Source organism: Pinus tabuliformis, chromosome 5_1 (assembly GCF_031772625.1).
Source record: "Pinus tabuliformis cultivar Carrire ecotype Pingquan chromosome 5_1, CPIR1, whole genome shotgun sequence".
Lineage (NCBI taxonomy): Eukaryota > Viridiplantae > Streptophyta > Pinopsida > Pinales > Pinaceae > Pinus > Pinus tabuliformis.
The window spans coordinates 846,994,218-847,016,283 of record NC_142305.1 but is presented as its reverse complement, the minus strand read 5'-3'; the positions used below and the strand labels follow the sequence as shown (position 1 = coordinate 847,016,283).

Here is a 22,066-nt window from a genome sequence, read left to right as displayed (position 1 = left end):
ATTTATTTAATAATTTATACTATAACTAATACAAAAATACTGATAAATTATAACTAATACAAAAATAATAATAAATCAATTGGTAACTGATGTGCAATCAATAACAAATCCATTGCTGTAATCCCTTAACCTCCGCAAGAACTGATAAATAACCAAAATGTATTACACAACCAAAGAATATCACTAATTGTGCCATTGTAGGTTAACTAAAAACTTCCGTAAAATATCTTCATCTTCATAACAGGCATCAATTTTGAAATGATGAGTATAGGTAACAGATAAATAACCAAAATGTATTACACAACCAGAGAATATCAGACTTGAGTAAAATATCTTCATCTTGATTACACACATCAATGTTGAAATGATGAATATCTGTAACAGGTAAATAACCAAAATGTATTACACAACCAAAGAATATCACTAATTATGCCATTGTGAGTGAACTAGGTATAAATAACCAAAATGTATTACACAACCAAAGAATATCACTAATTATGCCATTATGGGTTAACTAAAGGCCTAGGTAAAATATATCTTCATCTTCATGAGAGACCTCAATGTTGAAATAATGAGTATCGGTAGATAATGATGAATCAATTGCTCCAATCCTTTGCAGGAACCAATAAGTAATCCAAATTTATAATTCAAAATGCTTAGTCGTAATTTAAAATTCTACCAATAATGCTCATGCAAAATATATGGATATTATAGGGACAGTAATGTCATCTCCATCATCATCTTCACAACACACATCAACGTCGAAATGATGAGTATCCGTAGATATCTCTATGTTTGGGATGGCTTTTACCAGGTCTATCACTTTCTTATCCAATCTTTGTGTGTGGTTGGGAAATAAGCTGTTGTAAATCAATGTTTTGCCAAATGACACACTGTAGGCATCCAAGCCTTTATCCTGGAACCAATCCAAGAGGCCTTGCACTGTTGGATTTCCACGTATGACCCATCGGGTCCATAGAGACCAGCTCAGATACCCATGTTTAATTACCTGTGGGGAAACAGGCTCAGCCATAGAAAATATAGGGAGTGCCAAGTTTGCAAAACTGTTGCGATACTTTTCAACGTCGTGGCCTAATATAACCTTGTAAAGTTCCAGACACACTAAACCAGTGGCCATGGCAGTGGTAGTTGCAATAGCAGGAATTATTCGTCCAGCTATGAACTTGGCCTTGAGCTTATCCACTTCAGGTATGCTATAGTTCCTTGCTCGCATATTAGCAAGTCCAGAGATAAGATCCATGTGATAATTTGTATCGTCATCCTGCATGGCAAGGAAGCAACCAAAATTTTAGACACAGTTTTCTTGCCATGGATAGTGTTGAATTGGAACATCAAAACCCTCCCAACATGATATTTTTGTGACAGAGGAGAACCTGTGTAATTAGTAGAGCATAATAGGAATCTTTAATGAGCAAAGTTAGAGAATATAACCTTTTCAAACTTAATAGGATTCATGCGAAAGCCTGAGGGCAGATTTTGAACCCCACGTTGCAGTGTGGTGATCAATTTGTCAATCTGTTCAGCATCATCATCATATAATGTAGAAGAATGGTTCACATCTGTAGCTTTCTCATCTGTGACAATCTTCACCCCTTCTTTTGGCTCGAAAACAGGAATATGCATTTTGTCAACCACCTGCGCCAATATGCTTGAATTTGGATTTGAAGCCCAGTCAGGAATGGGAATGCCATATGTTTTAGCTTTTAAAATTGAGGCTGCAAGAATTAGGGAGATGTGACTGGGATCATGGGAAGAAAAGTCGATGGCTTTTGGGAAACGCTTGGGAGCAGACCAGAATGGTGCACCTTCTCTTGTAGTTGCATCTTCGGGGAAGTTGAAAGTAAGCTGCTTCACACGATTTGAAAAATAATCTTCAAACCTGAATCCTCAAATGAGTCAGTGATTTGTAGATGTAGTTTAGTGAAATTTGATCATTTTGTAAACTGTGCTGAGATTTACTGGAATGCAAGATGCAAATGAAAAATATATAATTATAGAAAGGGGATTTAATTACTTACTTGATTCTAGCCCAAGAAACGCAATCTTCAAATGTTAGACACCTGTGGGAAACCAAACAATCGACAACCGACTCCAGCAGTTGCCGGGCCTGAGCATCCCCTGCAGACTTGATTGCTGCTATGTATTCTTGTGATTTGGAAAGAAAAGCATTTGCTTCAGCTGGAGTTTTGTCTAAGAGACCTTCAAATTCGGACCTTGCCCATGTAAGACAGTGGTGAATATTGTGTGGAAATGAGTGAAGCGTGCACATGGGTGCCTCCTTTTCAGGGGGATCTCGTGATGCTCCATAGTTCTCTGTCAAGTGAGGGATAACCGTTTGAGTGTTGCACTTGGTTCCCAGTGTTCCAGACTCTAGCAATGGTTTCTGAAAGTAAACACACCTTGAATCTACATACAGCCTGGCATTGACATTGTCCAGAGCATTTATGACAACGTCAACCTCACCGTTCCAGAAGGAATCGCCAAAGACATTTTCGGTGTCTGGGCTCACGCGATTCTCCATTGCTTCAACCTGCAAATGTGGGTTGATTGCAGTGGCTGCTGATGCTGCCACTCTTGACTTTGCCTGCCCAATGTTCCAATCGCGAAAGAGGAATTGCCTGCTAAGATTGCTCTTCTCAATAACGTCATCGTCCGTTATAGTCAGCTTTCCCTGGCTCCCACATGAGGCTCCAATTAGAGCTAAGTTCTTTAGAAGCTCGCATCCCAGAGCACCAGCACCCACAACAAATAATTTTGCATCTTCCAACTTTTTCTGCACCTCTTTTCCAAATACAGAAATCTGGGCATCGTAACGGCTATTCAAAGGCCTAACATCCTCTGGCCCAAGGGGTTCTACAGGAAGAGATTCCAATGAATCGAAATAGAAGAACTGCACAGGCAAGAATATAGAAATCTGTATTAGACCATAAATAATTGAATGCTACGCTGCCTTGCCCTGCCTAAAGGGTACAATTCCATTTATATTTAAGAGAAATACATAAAAAAGGTATGTAGGGTGTCAAAGAAATAAAACCTGGAAAAGTGGATGAAACTTGCCGGAACAGGCTTTCACAACCTCCTGCCCGACAATTCCACCAAACATAGCTGCCATGGGATTCAACACTGCACGGGAACCACTTGCAAAATGTTTGAATACATTTACATTTTCATCAATGGCACTGGCATCCAACTTAATCAGGCAGCTGTCAGTATCATTTAAAGCCTTTGCCACATCAATGAATCTACTGGCATCTTGCTCCGATGCAGCACAGGGGAAGCGCCCAAATTGATTAACAAATTTATCTAGAGCCCGGAAGGCCAAGTGTAAAAGTGGAGGGCGGTCAAACTTGGCAAAATCACTGAGAAGAAAGTCGCCGGGATTTTCAAGCGCTTCCCTTAGTGGCTTAAAGTTTAGGAGCTTGGGCTGCTTTACCTGAGTGACTATCCCACCCATCTCATAGCGTCCAAAGTTACTGGTGTCTTCCTGCAGGTGGAAAGAATATGGTCTGACATTCACCGCTTTTCTTGGCTTGCCATCATTGAGCTCACTCATACCTTTAACTTCAGAGAATATAACGAAATCCCCATCCTCGAATTGGAGCCTCTCCTCATCATCCACACAGGAAACCAGAGCAGGATTGTCGTTACTAATAGAAGCAATGATACCCGTTTGTGCTTCCTCACCATTCACATCAAACACAGTAAACTCCTGCCCGAAGTCACAAAACACACTGCCAAACACTCCCCGAACATCAGCTTTGATAAATGCGATTGGCGGTTTATGATTATGGCAGAAATCATTGTATTCAATGGCTTTCTCAATACTTATGTCTGTGAACACAACCACCTGCAAATGCAAATGCAATTCATTACTATTGAAGTTCCATCATTTAATTTGATTTCAGGCTAATTTAATTTACAGGGTAGCAACTTACCTGGAATGAAGAGAGGTGTTCTTGTGATATCTCAGATTCAGTGGAAACTGAAACTGCAACGGCAGTGTTTAATTCCTGCAACTTATTACTACAAGCAACTGCCCGGTTTTTGCCGATATCAGCTTCGGTAAAATAGAAATTGGCAGACAAGTCCCACAATTCAACATTTGACTGGTCATGCAAGGTCACTGATTTCACTCCCGCCAGGATTACATTTTTGGCTTCAAAACATGAAACAGGAGGGAATGTCATGAAATGGACTGAACCCAAAATTTAATTATAAAAACTTCCCCTCAATCTCAATCTAAATTTCATTGATGTCAGATATGAAAATACGATTCCCAATTTCAATTTCATTGATATGAAGACGAGGATTTTAACGAAAAAACATACCGACTTCAACCCCAAGCCCTCGAAGGCCAGAGATGAGAACATTTGCACCGGCTAGGCGTCCCATAGCCTCCCTTCCATAAACTGCCAGCTGTCTGCTGTGCAGATCTTCGTCTATGTGTATCTGTGTTTGCCCATCGTCACCATTAGCAGCCGCCATGATAATTATGTTTGTGTTCTTCGCACACTCAACTCGTTGTTATTACCACTTCACAATTCTATTGCTCTGGTCTTGCTGATCTTGATCTTCTTGAAGTACGAACGCTGCACTCCCTTGCCTGATCTTGATCTACGAAGAATCCACTCTCTTGTCCAATCTTGATCTTGAAGGACGAAGAATGCACATATATAGCTAGCTGTTCAACATATAGTTAGGCGCCACGTTCAAAACTGCTCAATTGTATATTTTTAATTAATACTCACACCCATACCCACGTCGGCAAGCCTTCTCATATTTTTTTTTTATATTATTATTTAGGTATTCCATTAATTTTCAAACTTTCTTAGTTCCCGGTTTTCGCGTTGTTTAATCGGTGATGGTGGTATTATGAAGTATTATATAAATAGGGAGATTAAAAGTCCAAATCTCTTATAGGTTAAGTTAATTAAAAGGAAAGATGAAGTGTAAACTAATTTGTTTGTGTGGAGTTTAGTTCCTACCAAGTTATAAGTTCAAATCTCATGGAAAGTGTTTGAGGATGGGAACCACTTTTAGGGGAATTAAACTATCCTAAGGGGCATATAATCATGTATTATGAAGTATTATGTAAATAGTGAGATTCAACGTTCAAATTCGCTCTAGGTCAAGCTAATCAAAAGGGAAAAAAATTATATTACCTATGAAGTGTAAACCAATTTGTTTGTGTGGGGTTGGTGGGTAGATTGTTCTTCCATCCAACATTGGGGCTCACCCCAACCTAGGCTTAACCTAGTTCCAAAAAATATTTAATTCTTAATTTTTAATATTTTTGAATATTTCTAGATTCAAATCATATTTGGTAAGTGATTATTAGTTTTACACTTAAAAATAACATCTCTAAAATTCAACCATATATTTTATGAATAAAATTATGCCTGGTTATCAATTTATGACATATTTAGAAATATCTTCACACCATAAGCAACCATCTAATCTAATTAATGTTTCCTAAAAGGGTGGAACAAGAAAGTTTTCTTATGCTATATTGGTATTTCATTGTGTTATCTTATGTTATATGTTTATTCATTCCAGGAGTTGCTTGAATATTTAAGTATTGTTTTCAATCATTTTGGATGAGAATTGGGTTATATCTATCATCTCGCGATTTTGAAATCCACAAGTGGCTTGAATTTATAATTCCCTCTTTTAATCATTTTCGATGAGAATTGGGTTGTGCCCATTATCATCTTTCCTTTTTAAAGAGTGACTTGAGAGTGTTAGAGATTGTTTAGCAACTTGCCATTTTGAAGAATGCGTGCAAATCATTATTTTTAAAGACAAACCCCAATTTAAGAGGTTTCTTGTGCATATCTATAATGTTATGTTTAATGGTTTGTCGTTATTATATTATCTGTTTTTCATTAGAATAGTTTTTAGATATTGATTGGAGTAAGGTGATTAGAAATGTGTGTTGACTTAGATAAATATAAGGATTGTATTTTAGAGGGTCTCAATTTTTTGAAGGGTTTTTTTCAACTTCATGACTTTTTACCATTCGAATGGCCCATTTGGCATTGAAACGGATCGAGCTTGAGTTCTAGCGATAATAATACGCGTTCTATGTTTTCATTATGTACACAATAAAACTCTAAACGACTTTATGAAAACCCTTCTCTCCCCATATTTAACCCATATAACACATATAATAATATTTTATATCTAGTGGTAAGTTTTGGCCCCAAGGAACCCATACGAGGAGTAGTTGACATGCATTTCCCCAATACCTTGTGTGGAAAAAAAGGAGGTATGACATATGTTTAACTACTCATATATCAATCTTCTTGGAAACCCTTTGTAGGACAACTTCCCATAACTCTTTTAGAGAGGCATTGGAGTCAAAGAGGATCTCTAGGAATTTGAAAACTTTGCCAAGTTGGGTTTATATCGATTTTTAACTAGGAAACCTCTTAAGAGTGTCTATTTGAAAGTTAAATGCATTTGATGTTATATTCTTATAGCTTAGAGAATGATGTTTCATATAATCTTTGAAAAAAATATTTAGCATTTCCCTTATTTACATTCTATGTCCATTATTTATTATTAGTTTGGAGTGAGCCCCGAGGGGATTATCCTTCTACATCATATAATTCATTACATGTATTTTCATTCTTCTCTATGTTAAAGGGAATTCCTCAATCATTTCATATGAGATTTAACACTTAAGCACCTAAAAACAAATGGTTTTCTTGTTAACAATAATAAATCAATGCATCATGACATCATAGCCCTTACCATATTGTCACAACCATGTATTTTACTAATGAATTCCATATTTGTTATTATTAATTAAATAAACATTCACATGATCAAAGTCATTATTATTATTATTATTATTATTATTATGATTATTATTATTATTATTATGATATTGTGTTATATCATGTGTATGGCATTGCATCTATTCCTCTCCTCTTTAAACACTTAATTTTCTAAAGCCAAACTTAAAATAATAACTTAATTTTCCTCTAGCTTCTTATTTGAAATGTTCTTGATACCCATTCTTGGAATAAATTTAACTAATAAGGAAACACTTAACTAATATTTAGTACAAAAACATAGTGAATTATCTCTTTTATGATATAGTGGTTAGTAGTGACTCCCCAATAATTAAAAAAAGATTTGTTTTTATTGAAAATAATTATATAAATGAAAAATATACAACATTTATTAATTAATCATTTGCATATGTGTTTATCCTTCCAAATATTTGTAGTGCATGGATTTTGTACTTACTACATGCATGCATATAAAGCTCAAAGATGATATTAAGGTCACCATAGCTTTTACCTTATTTACATCATCTATCCATCCTTTATTATTAGTTTGGACTTAGTGGAGCACATGTATATTATATAATTAGAGCATTATCTAAAAAAAATGTTTTTCTCAGATGTGCTCTATTTTTTTTATATCCAACCTTATGGAACCTTCACTTCTTTTTGTGAAATGCAATTGAAGTTAGTCGAATCTGATTTTTTGTTGTTGTTGTTGTAATTTATACTAACTAAATCATTGAATGTTCTTAGCTTAGTCAAGACGATTACAACAGTTTTACTGTCAGAAATGACTTAACCTATTTGACTTAGACTCTCGACTGACTAGAGAATAAACAAACTTTACAATCTATATTCTCGACTCGATTGGGCTTGTTATCACAAAATCATACCCTGATGGGCTGCTGACCAGGAAGACCTTGTGTAACTCTTTCAGACCTACTTTTGGCTGAGGCTTAGCCTCCCCAACCTGAGAGGGCTCTCTCACAAGATTAAAGATATTGATAATGAATAAGATGGCTAACTCTAAGAAACAAATGAACTAGTGAAGAAGGTTGAAACACAATTAGAAAATATCCATTGGGCTTATGGAGTCAAATATGCTTCAGTATTGACAATAATGTTAGCTTTACATAGAAGTCAGGGCATAGGAATTCAACATATGGAGAATATATCAGAAAAGCATAGGACCACACAGTTTATAAATGTGTAAAGGAAGTTAGAGCACTATCAATGATTTCTAAGTAATCAAACATTCATACCATTGTAGATAAAGATAGAAGAACAACACAAGACATTCTGAACATTCAATCCCTTCTGATTCCTGAGAAGCAAAGCCAAGTACTGTATTACTAGAAACAAAGTATTACACCAAAGCACAATAAGGAGTTTCTCTGAAAAATCTTCAACCCTTTGTACATTAGATCTTCTTCTATATATAGAGCTCTTTAAATAACTGAGATTCCTCCTCCAGTATGAGGGGAACTCGAATTCATCCTACTATGACACCTATTGATACTTAAAACTAACTATTAAATGCAAATGACACCTAACTAGCAGTCCTAGAGACCTAATACAACTAGGAGTGTAACTCCTTATCATGATTACAAAAACCTTATCTAAGCATTTAAAGCATTCTTGACAACTTGCAACCTCAAGAAGTCGAATTTTATGAAGCCTCCCACGTGGTCATCTGACTGCTGAAGACAAACCCTAGAAATTAGGGAACATGTTTCCCTGTTTTTAGGTTTAGGATCCCTGAAAATGGCACGTGGGACAGAGCCTTTATCTCCTCATACATGACACATTTTTCGAAACTGAAGGAGGTTTTTGTATTCCATGCTGTATAGAACAAAAACCTCTCTTGGTTTTTTAAAACACTTCTCCAGATGTCCAGAATCTGTCCTTGAAACACACATGTCAAACAGGAAAAATCCATTCTCTGAATTTTGGGTTTCAAAGAAAGCTTATTATCTCCCAACTAAAAACACTTATGAAGAAATTGAGATAGGTTATTGTAGCGGGAGAGTTGATGAAGAGAAAAATCCTTCAATTTTCCAAAATACCTTTTCAAGTGACCATAAACGGATCTTTAAAAAGACTGCTAAAACCAGAAGACCAAGCTTGACTTTCAGCAGTTTCGTAGCGCAAGTTTAACCATAAATTCCTTCCACCTCAGAACGGATTTGAAGAAACTGAAAGAGGTTTTTGTATTTTGGTATGTTAGGAAGAAAAGCCTCTTTCAGTTTTCAAAATTGAGTTCTCAGATGCTCAGGACCCCTTCTGGAAGTTGACTAGTAAACACAGAAAGCAGAGTTTTTTATGCTGAAACAGGCTTTTTCAGGGATTTCGTAGCGCGCTACGAAAACTCCTAGTTCAGTGATTTCGTAGCTAGTTTCAAAATTTCTTCAAAATGATGTGAGATATGACTTCTAAACACCTGGTAAGGCTTCTATAACATGGAATGAAGCTGTCAAACATTATCTGGAAAAGAGATATGACCTTAAAAGACTTCTAACCTTATGACCTAACCCTTAAAGCATGAAATGACCTAGAGACCCTTTAACACCATGACTAGAAGAAGGGTTTGTAAATGAGAATGACACTAATTGTGATGAGATGACTCAAAAATTATAAGACTAGGACTAGAAACAAGGCAACTTTCCAAAGCTTAGAGACAAAGATTTTAGGGTGATAACAGGGCTAGTCAACTAAGTCGACCAACCCCTCCAACAGGTTCATTTCTCTTTAAATAATACATTAAAATTCAGTTTTCAATTATCAAGTAATTTCCAAACTCTTAACTACTATAATTGACTTTCACTAAATAAGTGTTTAAAATATTTACATACAATTTTTTTCTCATAAATGAGAAATTGGAAATAATAATCTAAATAAAGACAAAATTGAATATGATATATCATAAACTAGCTTTCGATTCCACTAGCTCTTGGCTCCACTACTTCCACAACTAGAGTTGAGATCATTTTCTCGCATCTTTGCTAAATTTCTCTGTATGGATGTGGATAATCAAGAATCTCTTGGCAAGATATCTTTAAGTTTGAGTGCTTAGTATAATAATAGGACTTGGAAATTCTAAGAATTCTGCAAGATCAAAATGTGTAATCGGGGAGACTTCCAAAAGAATAATTAGCAAGGATAATAGTTTGCTTGATTTTATAGGAATCAAATTAATTGTGTCATAATTTATAACTATTGTCACCCTCCTCAAGCATCTCTTCACATGCTAATTTAACTTTTCCATGTCATTTGATTCTTGTAAACCATGTGGTTCCTTGCTTCTAAAAATTTAGTGGTTCATTTCGTTATAATTTGAATTGATGGATGACATGGTTTTGACTGCAATGTGACCCTAGTATTGTATGGCATGCATTGATTGGACTTGTCCACTCGAGTGCTCCAGCTTCCATGTTGTCTATTATTGTTTCCCATGACATAATTAGATGTGTTTTCTCTCTCATTAATTATTCTACTCCAGTGAGGTATGTCTATTTCATTTATTATTTTATCAACAAAAGGAGTCGAGAATGTATTAGTTATTGTCAATTTTTTAAGCCCACGAAAATCGACACATATTCTCAATATGGTGGGATCATGTTTTTTTGGTTGCATGACCATTGGACTTTCCCATTCTAACTTGTCAATAGGGTATATGATGCTAGCTAGTAATATCCCCTCTAGCTATTTATGTACGATGGGCTTGTAGTACTCTAGAAGATAGTGCACACTGGTTGCCAGTAGAAAGGACACAAGAACTCGCATGAATATATGCAACATAAGAATAAAGGAAGACACACAAAACAATAGAGAACCAACAAAGCAGTATAATATATTATGATCTCTTGAGAAGCCAATAAAAAACAGTACATTGATACATCCATTATCATATATATATATATATATATATATATACATACACTCAGTCGAGACAGTTATAGAAATTGAACTGCCATAACTGACTTAACCTATCAGAATTATACTCTCAACTAACTAGAGAATAATCTGACTTTTCAATACAGATTCATTTCTCTTTAAATAATACATAAAAATTTAGTTTTCAGTTATCAAGTAACTGTCAAACTCTTAACTACTATAACTAACTTTCACTAAATGAGTGTTTAAACTATTTACATACAAATTTTTTCTCATAAATGAGAAATTGGAAATACTATCTAAATAAAGACAAAATTGAATATGGTATGCTTATTGGCATTATGACAAATGTGTTGTCCTTGATGGCAACCTACTTAATAAATATGTCAATTTGATGGTAGCGGGAGGAGTATTTAGGCCAATACATATTGAATATTAGTCCAGAGACAGAGGAATGATAAAGATAAAGTTTGAAGAAGTATACGTGGGTCCTGTGACGTATAGTCGCGTACATATGCAGGTTTAGTGAAGAAAAATCGTAAACAGTTTCCGCACCATGGTATTCTAAATACCAGGGGTCTTTACTGTGGTACCAACCCATAAAATGAGCATGACAATGGATATTTGATCCCGTCAAAGAATACCATCAGTATAAATATGAAATTAGCCTAAGGTATTGGCAAAGGCCTAAGCTATATAAGGAGATGGAGATCAAAGTGTTGCATGTGCATGTAATGGGTTATTGATGAATTGTTTGTTTTGAAATAAGTGTGCACCCAAGAGTGTGATGATGGATCAGATCTTATAGATCTGAAATGACTACATGTTGAATAATATGCTTATGAGGTGATAGATTTGTGATGATGACATGATGTATGTCTTTTACAGTATATGGTGAGATCTGGGGTTTGAATGATGTTTTATTTTGCAGTGAAGGTATGATTCAGTAGTTACAGATCTATATGCAGGTTTTCTTCAAAAAGATCGCATACATATGCAGATTTGTTTCTTGGTAGTCACATATCAATTCTACAGTATGTAAATATTTGTACGTGGGTATGCTTATTAAAAGGCACGTACATATGTGGAAGTGTCTTATAAATGTCACATGCATATGCTAGGGTTTTGTAGTCTGAGCTGATGATTATGATTGACTTGTTCTGTTATGTTTGTTGATGTATGTCAATGATGTCTCTTTCATGATAATCTGTGTGTGACAGTTCTGGTTGAGTTGAATAGTTTTTGGAATGATATGTTGACTAAAGATGATGCTGCTATGTGATGATCTGTATGTAGTTTAGAAATCTGTAGTGCGGTGATTTAGATTCAGGGTTCAATATTTTGAGATCTATTTGCAGGTTTTCTTAAGGGAAAGTTCGTATATACATAGATATTCTTCAGAACAATAGCGTATACATTCTAACATGTGATTGATCAGTGTTTGTAGTGACATGATATGGTTTTAGTGATGAACAATATGTGTTCTGGTATTCTGATGAATGTGTATACAATGATTTGATATGATATAGCTACTTTGGTTATTTGAGATTCGAAAATTGGTTTATTCAATGATTTAATGATTAAGTTGGTTCAGTGATTGGTTTCAGTTTGTTATTTGATATTGGGCTTAAATGATGGTAGTGGGTCCAGTCTGAAAATTTGATGAAACATGGCCTATAGGTTTGATGTTTTGGTTTAGGTGGATCCAGAATGAAATGTTATGAAACGTGGTCCACAGAGGCGTTGAGGGTTGGAGCCTTCAGTGAGGAAGTTGAAGCTTCCTTCCAGTGGTAGCTGGTAAATATGATCAGGGGGTTGGATCTCCCTCCCAGTGGGTGCCAGTAAATGAGATCAGGGGGTTGGAGCTCCCTTCTAGTGTGTGATGGAGAATGAGAGAAGGTTGTAGCCTTTTGTAGGTGGGTGCCTGCGTGTTGGAATGAGTCAGCGGTAGTACAAGATTGTAAGAAGTTATTCATTATAATAAATTATGAAGACAAAGAAGACAACAACAATGGTTTTTTCGCATATTGGGCTTCCACCTAAAAATATTGGTGTTCATGTGTGTTGATGTATTGTTTATGTGTGATGGTTTATTCTATTCTTACTGCTCATGGTTACTGTTTAATTAATGTCTAAAGAAGTACCGATGCACTAATTCAAGTTAAATAAATGATGAATTAGTTGAAACATTAGTTAACTGGATATACACTACTTATCCTCATCATAGTCACATACATACGTTGGTTCATTGAATTAAAGTCGTGTACAGAAATATGAATAAGAATTTGAAAGGTTTTAGTGAGTTTTAAAATACTAATTCACCCGCACCCTCTCAGTATTTTTCCCAACAATTGGTATCAGAGGAGTTCCTTAAGAAGAAGTTTGATCACTTGAAGGAGATCCATCAAGATGAGTAGTTGAGAAGGAGTATTTTCTATCAAGCCACATTTATTTAATGGAACTAACTTTGTCTTTTGGAAATTTAGGATGAGAGCATACTTGCAGACGTTGGGAGCTGATATATGGGAAATCGTTGAAAATGGATATCAATATCCAACCTCCATTCCCACAGATATTGTAGGAAAGAAACAATATGAATGCAATGCAAAGGTTGTGAATTCCATCTTGGGAAGTCTGGCCAAGTCCAAATGAGTGAAAGTAATGAAACTGAAAATAGCAAAGTCAAGGCGGGATAAGCTTATCCAAATTTATGAAGGTGACACCAAAGTAAAAAGTGCTAAACTCCAATCATTTAGAATACAGTATGAGACACTGAAAATGCATGATGATGCAAGCATTACAACATTTTTCTTTAGAGTAGATGAAATTTTTAATTCCATGAGAAACCTTGGTGACGAAATAAAAGATGCTACTATTGTTGAGAAGATTTTGAGATCACTAACTCCGAAGTTTGATTCCAAAGTCTCTGCTATTGAAGAAATACAAGATCTAAAAAGTCTAACCCTTGTTCAACTCCATGGAATATTGACATCATTTGAGATGAGGAAAGTTGGTCCTTCAAACATGAGAAACAACTTTTAAAGCCACATATAAAGGAAAACAGAAGGAAGCACCCAAAGACACAAGCTACATATCAGATGAGGAAGAAACAAACTTCGTGAGAAATTTGTAAGTAGGAACGGGAAAATTTAGAGGTAAGCTTCCCTTTGAATGTTTTTCTTATGGAAGAGTAGGCCATTATGCATCCAAATGTCCTTATAGATAAAATCATAAAGAAAATGGAAAGAATGGTTCTAAAAAGAAGTTCTTTGACAAGAAAACATTTTACTCTAATGAAGATAGTGGTAGCATATCTGATGACCAAGAAAATTCATATTCAGATTCTAACAGTCACTATCAAGTACTTCTGGCTCTAAAACATCATTCATTAAATGAATCAGATGGTTGTGTGGTAAATTATTCAAGGAAATCCCTAAAAGAGAATGATAAACTCAGGAATGCTAAGAAAGAATTGGAATCAAAAGGAAACAGTATGATTGAGGAAATAAACATGTTAAATATGGAATTAGAAGCAACCAATAGAAGAATAGAAATCCTAAGAAAACAACTTCAAGAAAAGGAAAAACATTGTGAAACATTAGAATATGAAATTATGACCCTAAAGGAAGATTATGAGAATATCAACAAATGGGAAAAAGTATATGAGTCTCTAGAGAATATTATTAATGAACAACACTCTCCTTTGATCAAGAGAGACATTGGGTATGATCATACACAATATGATCACAAAAACCATCATAGTGTTGTTCAATGAAATCTAAATCAAGTCACACATCTCCTAGACCAAGGTCAAGATCTATCCCTAGGCACAAAGGATGGTTTTATGCATATTGTTTCTCTTGTAACTCATTTGAGCATAAGGCCACTGATTGTAGGTAAAAAATATAACCAAGAGATGGGATAAGTTCTAGCACATAATTAGAAATTGCAAACAGATATGGAGGAAGAAGGAATCTCAGTCATAAACATAGGGAAGATTGACCCTACTGTAGTCCATTGGTTCTTAAATCTTACTTCTCATAGTGACTGTAGAAGTGATGTGAGGTACATAACCTCACAAGAGTAGAATATGACTATTAGGTCCTCAGGATCAATGATGTGTAATCTCAGGGGGAGTAATACATATGTTGTCTTAATGATGACTCCTGTGACTATTTTTTATATTCATGATAGCGCATCTATGCAGTAACAGTGAGAGGGTATAGACAAAACAAGCTCAAGGGGAGTTGTGGTTATGAAATTTCAAAATTTTAATTTATGCACGAGGATATTATGAAGGACAATAGTGTACCTACATGATTTCTGGTATAGACAGTCGCATATGTTTTCCTATAATGAAGAAACATTAAGACATGCTCAGGGAAAAGCTATGATATGCTTCATATAGTTATTATTTTTCTTTCATGTTCTGATGTTGATGGTTACAGTCTGAGGATGCTACTTAGAAGTGGTATTGACTAATGATGGTTTATGAATTTCTACAATATGACATTGATGCTTTGATCAATTTGCTGATAGATGAAGATGCTTTATGACCTAACTGATGGATGACCTGACGTGATTAGATCTGACAGTGAACAATCGGCATAGGTTCAGGGGGAGAATTTTCTATGCTTCTAATAAATGCATTGTTGGCATTATGATTTCTTTATTATTCCTTGTTGAATAATGGTGTTTATGTTGGTAATTTTGCTGAAGTTTTGAATGATAACTACATGTTGATGTCGTCATTTTGTATAAGTTGCTTATGGTGAAATATGGATGATTCTTATATGTTTCCTGAAGGGATGCATATAAAATGTCAATAATGTTGTTGATCAAATTTGTGATGCATGTATATGGTGATACACATGACATGAGAACACAATGTTGATATTGTTGATATGAGATCAAGGAGATGGGTTGATTTCACATTCTTATGATTTGTTGATGATGATGAGTTCATACATATTTCAGAAAGGGGTCTTATGGATGAATACTTGAGATGAATATTGGTGAAATGGTTTTTGATGTGACAATTCTTTTATAAAGATAATGGGCCAAGAGAATGATGTTGCTGCAGGTTTCATAAAGACTTGGTTATTGATATACTACTGCTACATCTGCTGGATGATACTTGGAAACAAGGCATACTTTAATGTTGTTGAAGAATGATGCTTCACTGCCATATGTTATGATGGCATGATTGGTTCTCACTTATGTTGTTGATGCTGCATACTTGGTCATAGGTTGATGATATTGAAGCTACATTGTCTTATCTTGCATATTGATGATGAGTTGTTGTTGTTTCTATCTATGGTACAGATCCTACATAGTATATGATGGTTGTTGAAGACTATCTTGGTCTTAAAGGTATTTGGTATTTGTTATAAATTACATATATGTCTCTTGATGTAAAGGTCATGTAAAGACCTATGATATAAATCACTGTAAAATTCAATCATGTCCGGACTATTGTGGTCAAGTCATGTAATCCCATCTTTTTGGGCATGTGATGTAATCTTGAATCAAATATGTAACCCCACTGTGTTGGGTGATCAACGTAAGCATGAGTCATTGGTGATAGGAAAGGTCATGTCTAGTTGAGTAATAGAGTCATGAAATTCTTTGTATATATTCAAAAAATTGAGCATGTGCTTAGGGGGAGAATGGTTAGTATTCTGAGTTCATAATCAACAAATCAGATCTACAGTGCTCATGTCAACAAAGGGAGAGAAGAATTCCTTTAGCATTGGTTAGCCCTTTTCCCTTGATGTCAAAGGGGGAGAGAAGATTGGTGTTTGGAGAATGCTTGGTGACTTGGGACAATTTTGTTCGAGTTGACTAGTTTATGGAATGATATGTTGACTACAGATGACACTGCTATGTGATGATACGTGTGTAGTTCAAAAATATGTAGTGTAGTGATACAAATTCGGGGTTCAATCTTTTGAGATCTGTACGCAGGTTTTCTTAAGGAAAAGTGTGTATATATGTGGATATTATTTAGAATAGTAGCATACACATTCTGACATATGATTGATCAGTGGTTGTAGTGACAGGATCTGGTTTTAGTGATTAACAATATGTGGTCTGTTATTTTGATGATTGGGTATACAATGATTTGAGCCTACAAATTTTATGTTTTGGTTCAAGTGGATCCAGTATAAAATATTATGAAACGTGGTCCACAAAGGTATTGAGGGTTAGAGCCTTCAGTGAGGAAGTCGAAGCTTCCTTCTAGTGGTAGCAGGTAAATATGATTAGGGGGTTGGAGCTCCCTTCCGATGGGTGCTAGTAAATGAGATCAGGGGGTTGGAGCTCCCTTCCAGTGGGTGTTGGAGAATGAGAGAAGGTTGTAGAATTCTGAAAGTGGGTTCTTGTGTGCTGGTATGAGTTTTGACCAGTACAATATTGTAAGAAGTTTTTCATTATAATAAAAGATGAAGACGAAGACCAAAATAACAGTGGTTTTTTCCCACATTGGGTTTCCACTAAAAAATCCTGGTGTTCATGCATGTTGATGTATTGCTTATGTGTGATGGTTTATTCTATTTTTACTGCACATTGTTATTGTGTAATTAATGTCTAAATAAGTACTAATGCACTAGTTCAAGTTAAACAAATGATGAATTAGTTGAAAAGTTAGTTAACTGGATATACGCTACTTATCCTCATCATAGTCTCCTACATATGCTAGTTCACTAAATTAAAGTCACGTATAGAAATATGAATAATAATTTGAAAGTTTTTAGTGAGTTTTAAAATATTGATTCACCCCCTCCCCCCCTCTCACTATTTTTCCCAACAATATCATAAACTAGCTTCTAGTTCCACAACTGGAGGTGAGATCATCTTCTCACATCTTTGCCAAATTTCTTTTTTGTATGTGGATAATCAAGCATCTCTTATCAATTTATCTTTAAGTTTGAGTGCTTAGTATAATTGGCTTGGACACGAATAGGGTCTTCACCAACCATAGAATATAAAAGTCACATTGCAAATAGTTAACAATTGTTCGACCCTTTAAAGATTAAATGATTCATGAGGCCCACTAACTTCATTTTTCAAATTCTTTAACTCCTGTTCATATGATTCCTAGGAAATAAATGTTCCATTTTGATCCCAACAGTTGGGCATTCCAACTCTTTTTCTTTGGTCAATTTTTTTGCTAAACATTTAGATCACATTCTGAACTTCTTTTTGTTAGTTAGAGGATTAGATGCAAAGAAGGCTTTTCTTCATAACCTTTTTTACTTCTATGATGAAAGATGTTATTTCAACCACATCTAGTGCCTTGAGCTCATTTGGAGTTTTATCATTTGTTTTTCTTTTGGGACTTTATCTTGCAGCTCATTTTTAATTCTTTTGATGACTGGATCTGGCTTTTCTACTAGAGTTTTCTATTTTATTTTATTTTCCGAAATACAAATATATTCCCAAATTGATTGCATCACCTGTATGATTTCTTCCCAAACTATCCACTTTGCTTCTAACAGGGTGGCATTCCCTTTCAATTTGGCCTTAAGTTTATTGATTTTTTCTTGAGCAACTTGTTTTTCATGTATCAATTTGTTGTTTCTTTCATTTGCTAAATTTAGATGCCTCTTTTTGATATTCAACTGTTCTTTTGCTTCTACTAGGGTTCCCTATGTTTTCTCCAATTTTACTTCAGATAATCTAAGATCTTATAATGTTTTGGACATTTGTTTCACAAGATCCTGAGTATCTATGACATTTGAAGTGGAAGTGACACACACATGAATCTTCTTAGATAGTTCTAAATGTTGAATCTTCTCTTATAGTTTAGTAATTTCACTATAACTACGTATAAGCTCTTCTAGCGGTTTCTCCTTTTCTTTTTCTACCTGTAAAATTCATGTTGTTTTTACATGTTCAATTCTCGACATTTTCGTCTTTTTCCTCAATGATTGCATTTATGTTTCTATGTTTTGTAGAAGAACCTTGATAGCTTCTTTGTTTGTTGGATCCACTCCCAACTTCATTATGAAATTCTTATATTCTTCTAATTGCATATGCTTTGCATTTAATTTGATCTTCCTTATTTTAATTGATTTTTCATTTTCTGAAGTAGTTTTTTTCTTAACTTATAGTCAAAGAAATTTTATTAAGATCATTATAAATCATTTCTCCAGCTTGTCTATGTAAATTAAAATTATTTGGTAGAGGAACCTCATTCATAATAATATACACATTCATAGCTTTAAACTATGGGCCTACTGGAATAGATTGTGTAGGATGACTAAATGATAATCTCAATTGATTCCTTTTAAGATCCATGCCTGAAAGTAACTTGGTTTGATAATCCTAGGTTGAATGAATCCATGTTTGTATCATCATATCCTTCTCCGTCTTGTTTCTCTTTTCTCTTATTTGATTGTACTCCTCTTGTAAGGCTTCTATTTCTTGTTGATCTCTCCCAATAGACTGTTCTACTATTTAAGTTGCACTTGAGAGAGGAAGTGACCATTTAAGAGCTTGAAAATGCATTTCAAAGCCAGGTTGTTGTGAAGGTAATTGTCTAACTAAATCTCTGGGATTTTTCTCCTACTTTAGCCCTCTTTTTATAATGTTGATCTTCCATCTCAATATTTGATTGTTCTGGAATTTCTCTCTTCAAGCCTTTCTCCTTCAAAGAAGGGGTCTCAATAGCAATAATTTGTTGTTCTTTAGTTTCATCTAAGGATGGATCCTAGAAAAAATAATCACTAATCCAATCATCTTGATTGACTAATTTTTCTAGCTCAGGTCTATTGTCATGCATGTAAGGTCTTAAACCAACCTTGAGTCTCCTATATAAGATGACATGGTGAGGATCATAGTTCCATGTCTCTCCCTTTAGAAAAATCATATTTTGCAACATGTACTCCACTTGTTATAGACTTTCTTATATTCACAATAAATGGCCCCACTATGTCTCTTTCAAGTTTGAAAATATGTTCTTTATGCCTAGAGAAAAAATATGTTTGGTCCACCATTAAACTTTGCCTTATAAACTCCAAAGAGAAGATCCTCATTGCCAGAAAAACTGGGAGTTGTTAGGGTTGAGTTTCTACACCATACCATCTACATTTTGTGTAATCTTTGAAAATAAAATAGTCTCCTACCCTTGTATCAACACTGAGTTGCAAACATTCTTTCATTTCTAGCCAAATTCTAGGAGGAGGTTGATCACTTAGGAGAGTGAAGGAAATAAACATAAAATAAGTTAGGAACTAAGAGAACCCTTCATTTTCCCCCTTCTTTTTGATTACATTTTTCAATCGATAACTGATTGGGGTTGATTTTGTAAATTCAACATATTCAAGCTGATATGAGAAAAATTAGATGCATGTAGATATAGAAACAAGTGAACTAGAAATACAAAGGATATCTTAAACATCTAATGTTCTGAAAAGTGTTGTAATTGAAAAATGATTTATTCATGAGATATGTAAGTAGGGAAATCCAAGTTAATTTCTAGCTATAATGTCAGACTGAGAATATTGAGTTCTTTTTTATTGACCATCTTACTATTACCTTCCCCAAGAACACATAAAATAACTCACAGGGTTTGTTGAGCAACCTCAAAAAATATATGAAGAGGGTAATAAGCAATTGGTTAGGGAATTGGGATTTTTGAGGGTAGAATAAATTTAAATAGGTTTTCATTATCACCCTGAGAAAAAGACTTATAGATCTGGACCAACTCTTCATAAGTGAATTGTTGGATTTTTTCATCAACAAGGAATTAGAAAGCATCTTGAACAAGGGTTGGGGTAACTTGAAAGACCTTATTTCCCATTCTAGAAATAATGACATCCTATTGAGGGATGTAGGTAGCTCCCAACCAACTAATAAACTCTCGAAAATCATAAATATTGGGGACAATTATTTGATATAACCTTGACTGGACAAAATGAAAGAGGTCTTTTGATTTATTAAAACAACCCACAACTTCTTGATGAATGGTTAGAAGATCAAGTGGAAATTTTCAATCATAAAGGTATGGTTCTCGATTTATAAGAGAGATTTTACCCGGGGCTTATGATTCATAGGACCAGGGTTCTTTAATTTTCATCATTTTTTAATGCACCAAGGATTGAAAATTTGAAAATATAGGAAGAATTAAACATACTCGATATGCGTTAAGAATTAGAACAACACTGCAACATAGATAATAATGCAATAATTTGAACTAGAGGCTCAATTGCCCTTTGAATGCTTGAAAATAACGTTGTTTCTCTAGGCTTGCTTGACTAGTGGTTTTCTCAAAACCGTAAACCACTACGTGGGGACTAGCTTTGGTAGTTTCAAATAGAAGAGGGGGGGTCTTGCATTCAATCTTAACCATCAATTTGATGATCAACAATGTCAACAAACCACTAGTGCAGGGGTTCGACTTGTTTTAAACTCCAATATGTATGAACCCTCACATGTTGTCAGATGGTGGGCCTCAAACACGCGGGGAAATGAGGGCTAAAACTTGTGCACTCCTTATGCTTTAGAATAATTTTGGCATAGAGCCCACTTTTATATAGTTTTAAAAACTTTTAAGCTACACTTGTGAAGCTATAAGTCAAAACATATTTGATGGCCAATGAACTTTTAGGACCTTTAAATACATAACATAAAATCATGCTTCTTTTTCTTTTCTTTTTAGCATTTAAAAAAAAAACTCTTCACCACAAAACAAACAAAAGGATATTTGTGCTACAACACCTAGCATGCCTAGTGTGCTCCATAACAAATTGTGCTCGACGGAACCTAGATCCTATGTCATAACCCCCAAATATATATTTCTTAACTCTATTTCTTAGTAATAAATTTATGTCTAGGTACTCAAATCATCTAACCAAGTTATGTTTTCTACTATGCCAAGTACATTATGTAGATGAGGAGATTGCATGTAGCAACCCCCTTTTCCTCTAGTTAAGGAAATGAAGAAATAACAAAACCTATCTCTTCAATACCCTCTTGGGGTACTATTTCATTGCATCGTCATCTTACAAAGATGTGTAGGTTTTTGTGACAATGGCTTTATGCTCGGTGTCACTAGATCGATGCAAACTTTGTCGAATTTATGACAAGTATGGGAAGGGATTTCAGCGAAGACCTTTGGTTTCGGTGACCAATGTTTCGACAACGGTTTGTGTCGAAATTTCGAGAAAAACTTGGGATGTCTAAATTTATACCATACCGCATGCAACGTTTATTGGAGAGTCCAGATTTGTCATGAGAGCGAAAACAAGGGGTTGAAAGAATGACCAAAGGTCATAAAACACAATGAGTGAATTTGTAGTGATGAGAATATAACAACATTGTGGGGTGAAAAATATGTAGTGTATGCTATA

The 22,066-nt window shown here is 34.9% G+C and overlaps 1 protein-coding gene across 1 annotated transcript; it reads right to left on the bottom strand.

The window, feature by feature from the left end:
• Window positions 1-495: 495 nt before the first annotated feature.
• Window positions 496-4,644, bottom strand: LOC149167506 (ubiquitin-activating enzyme E1 2-like). The gene is made up of 6 exons (XM_089431542.1): window positions 4,350-4,644; window positions 3,957-4,177; window positions 3,056-3,868; window positions 2,040-2,911; window positions 1,453-1,900; window positions 496-1,282 (listed from the first exon to the last, which is right to left on the bottom strand). The coding sequence occupies exons 1-6, from the start codon at window positions 4,504-4,506 to the stop codon at window positions 689-691; spliced, it is 3,105 nt and encodes a 1,034-aa protein (XP_089287668.1). The 5' UTR covers window positions 4,507-4,644; the 3' UTR covers window positions 496-688.
• Window positions 4,645-22,066: the final 17,422 nt, after the last annotated feature.

Coding starts and splice junctions, on each gene's coding strand:
- LOC149167506 (XM_089431542.1), bottom strand. CDS start 4,506: ATGGCGGCTGCTAATGGTGACGATGGGCAAACACAGATACACATAGAC. Junction 2,912..3,055: donor AGTTTCATCCACTTTTCCAG/GTTTTATTTCTT, acceptor TTGCCTGTGCAG/TTCTTCTATTTCGATTCATT. Junction 1,901..2,039: donor GTTTCTTGGGCTAGAATCAA/GTAAGTAATTAA, acceptor TTGAGGATTCAG/GTTTGAAGATTATTTTTCAA.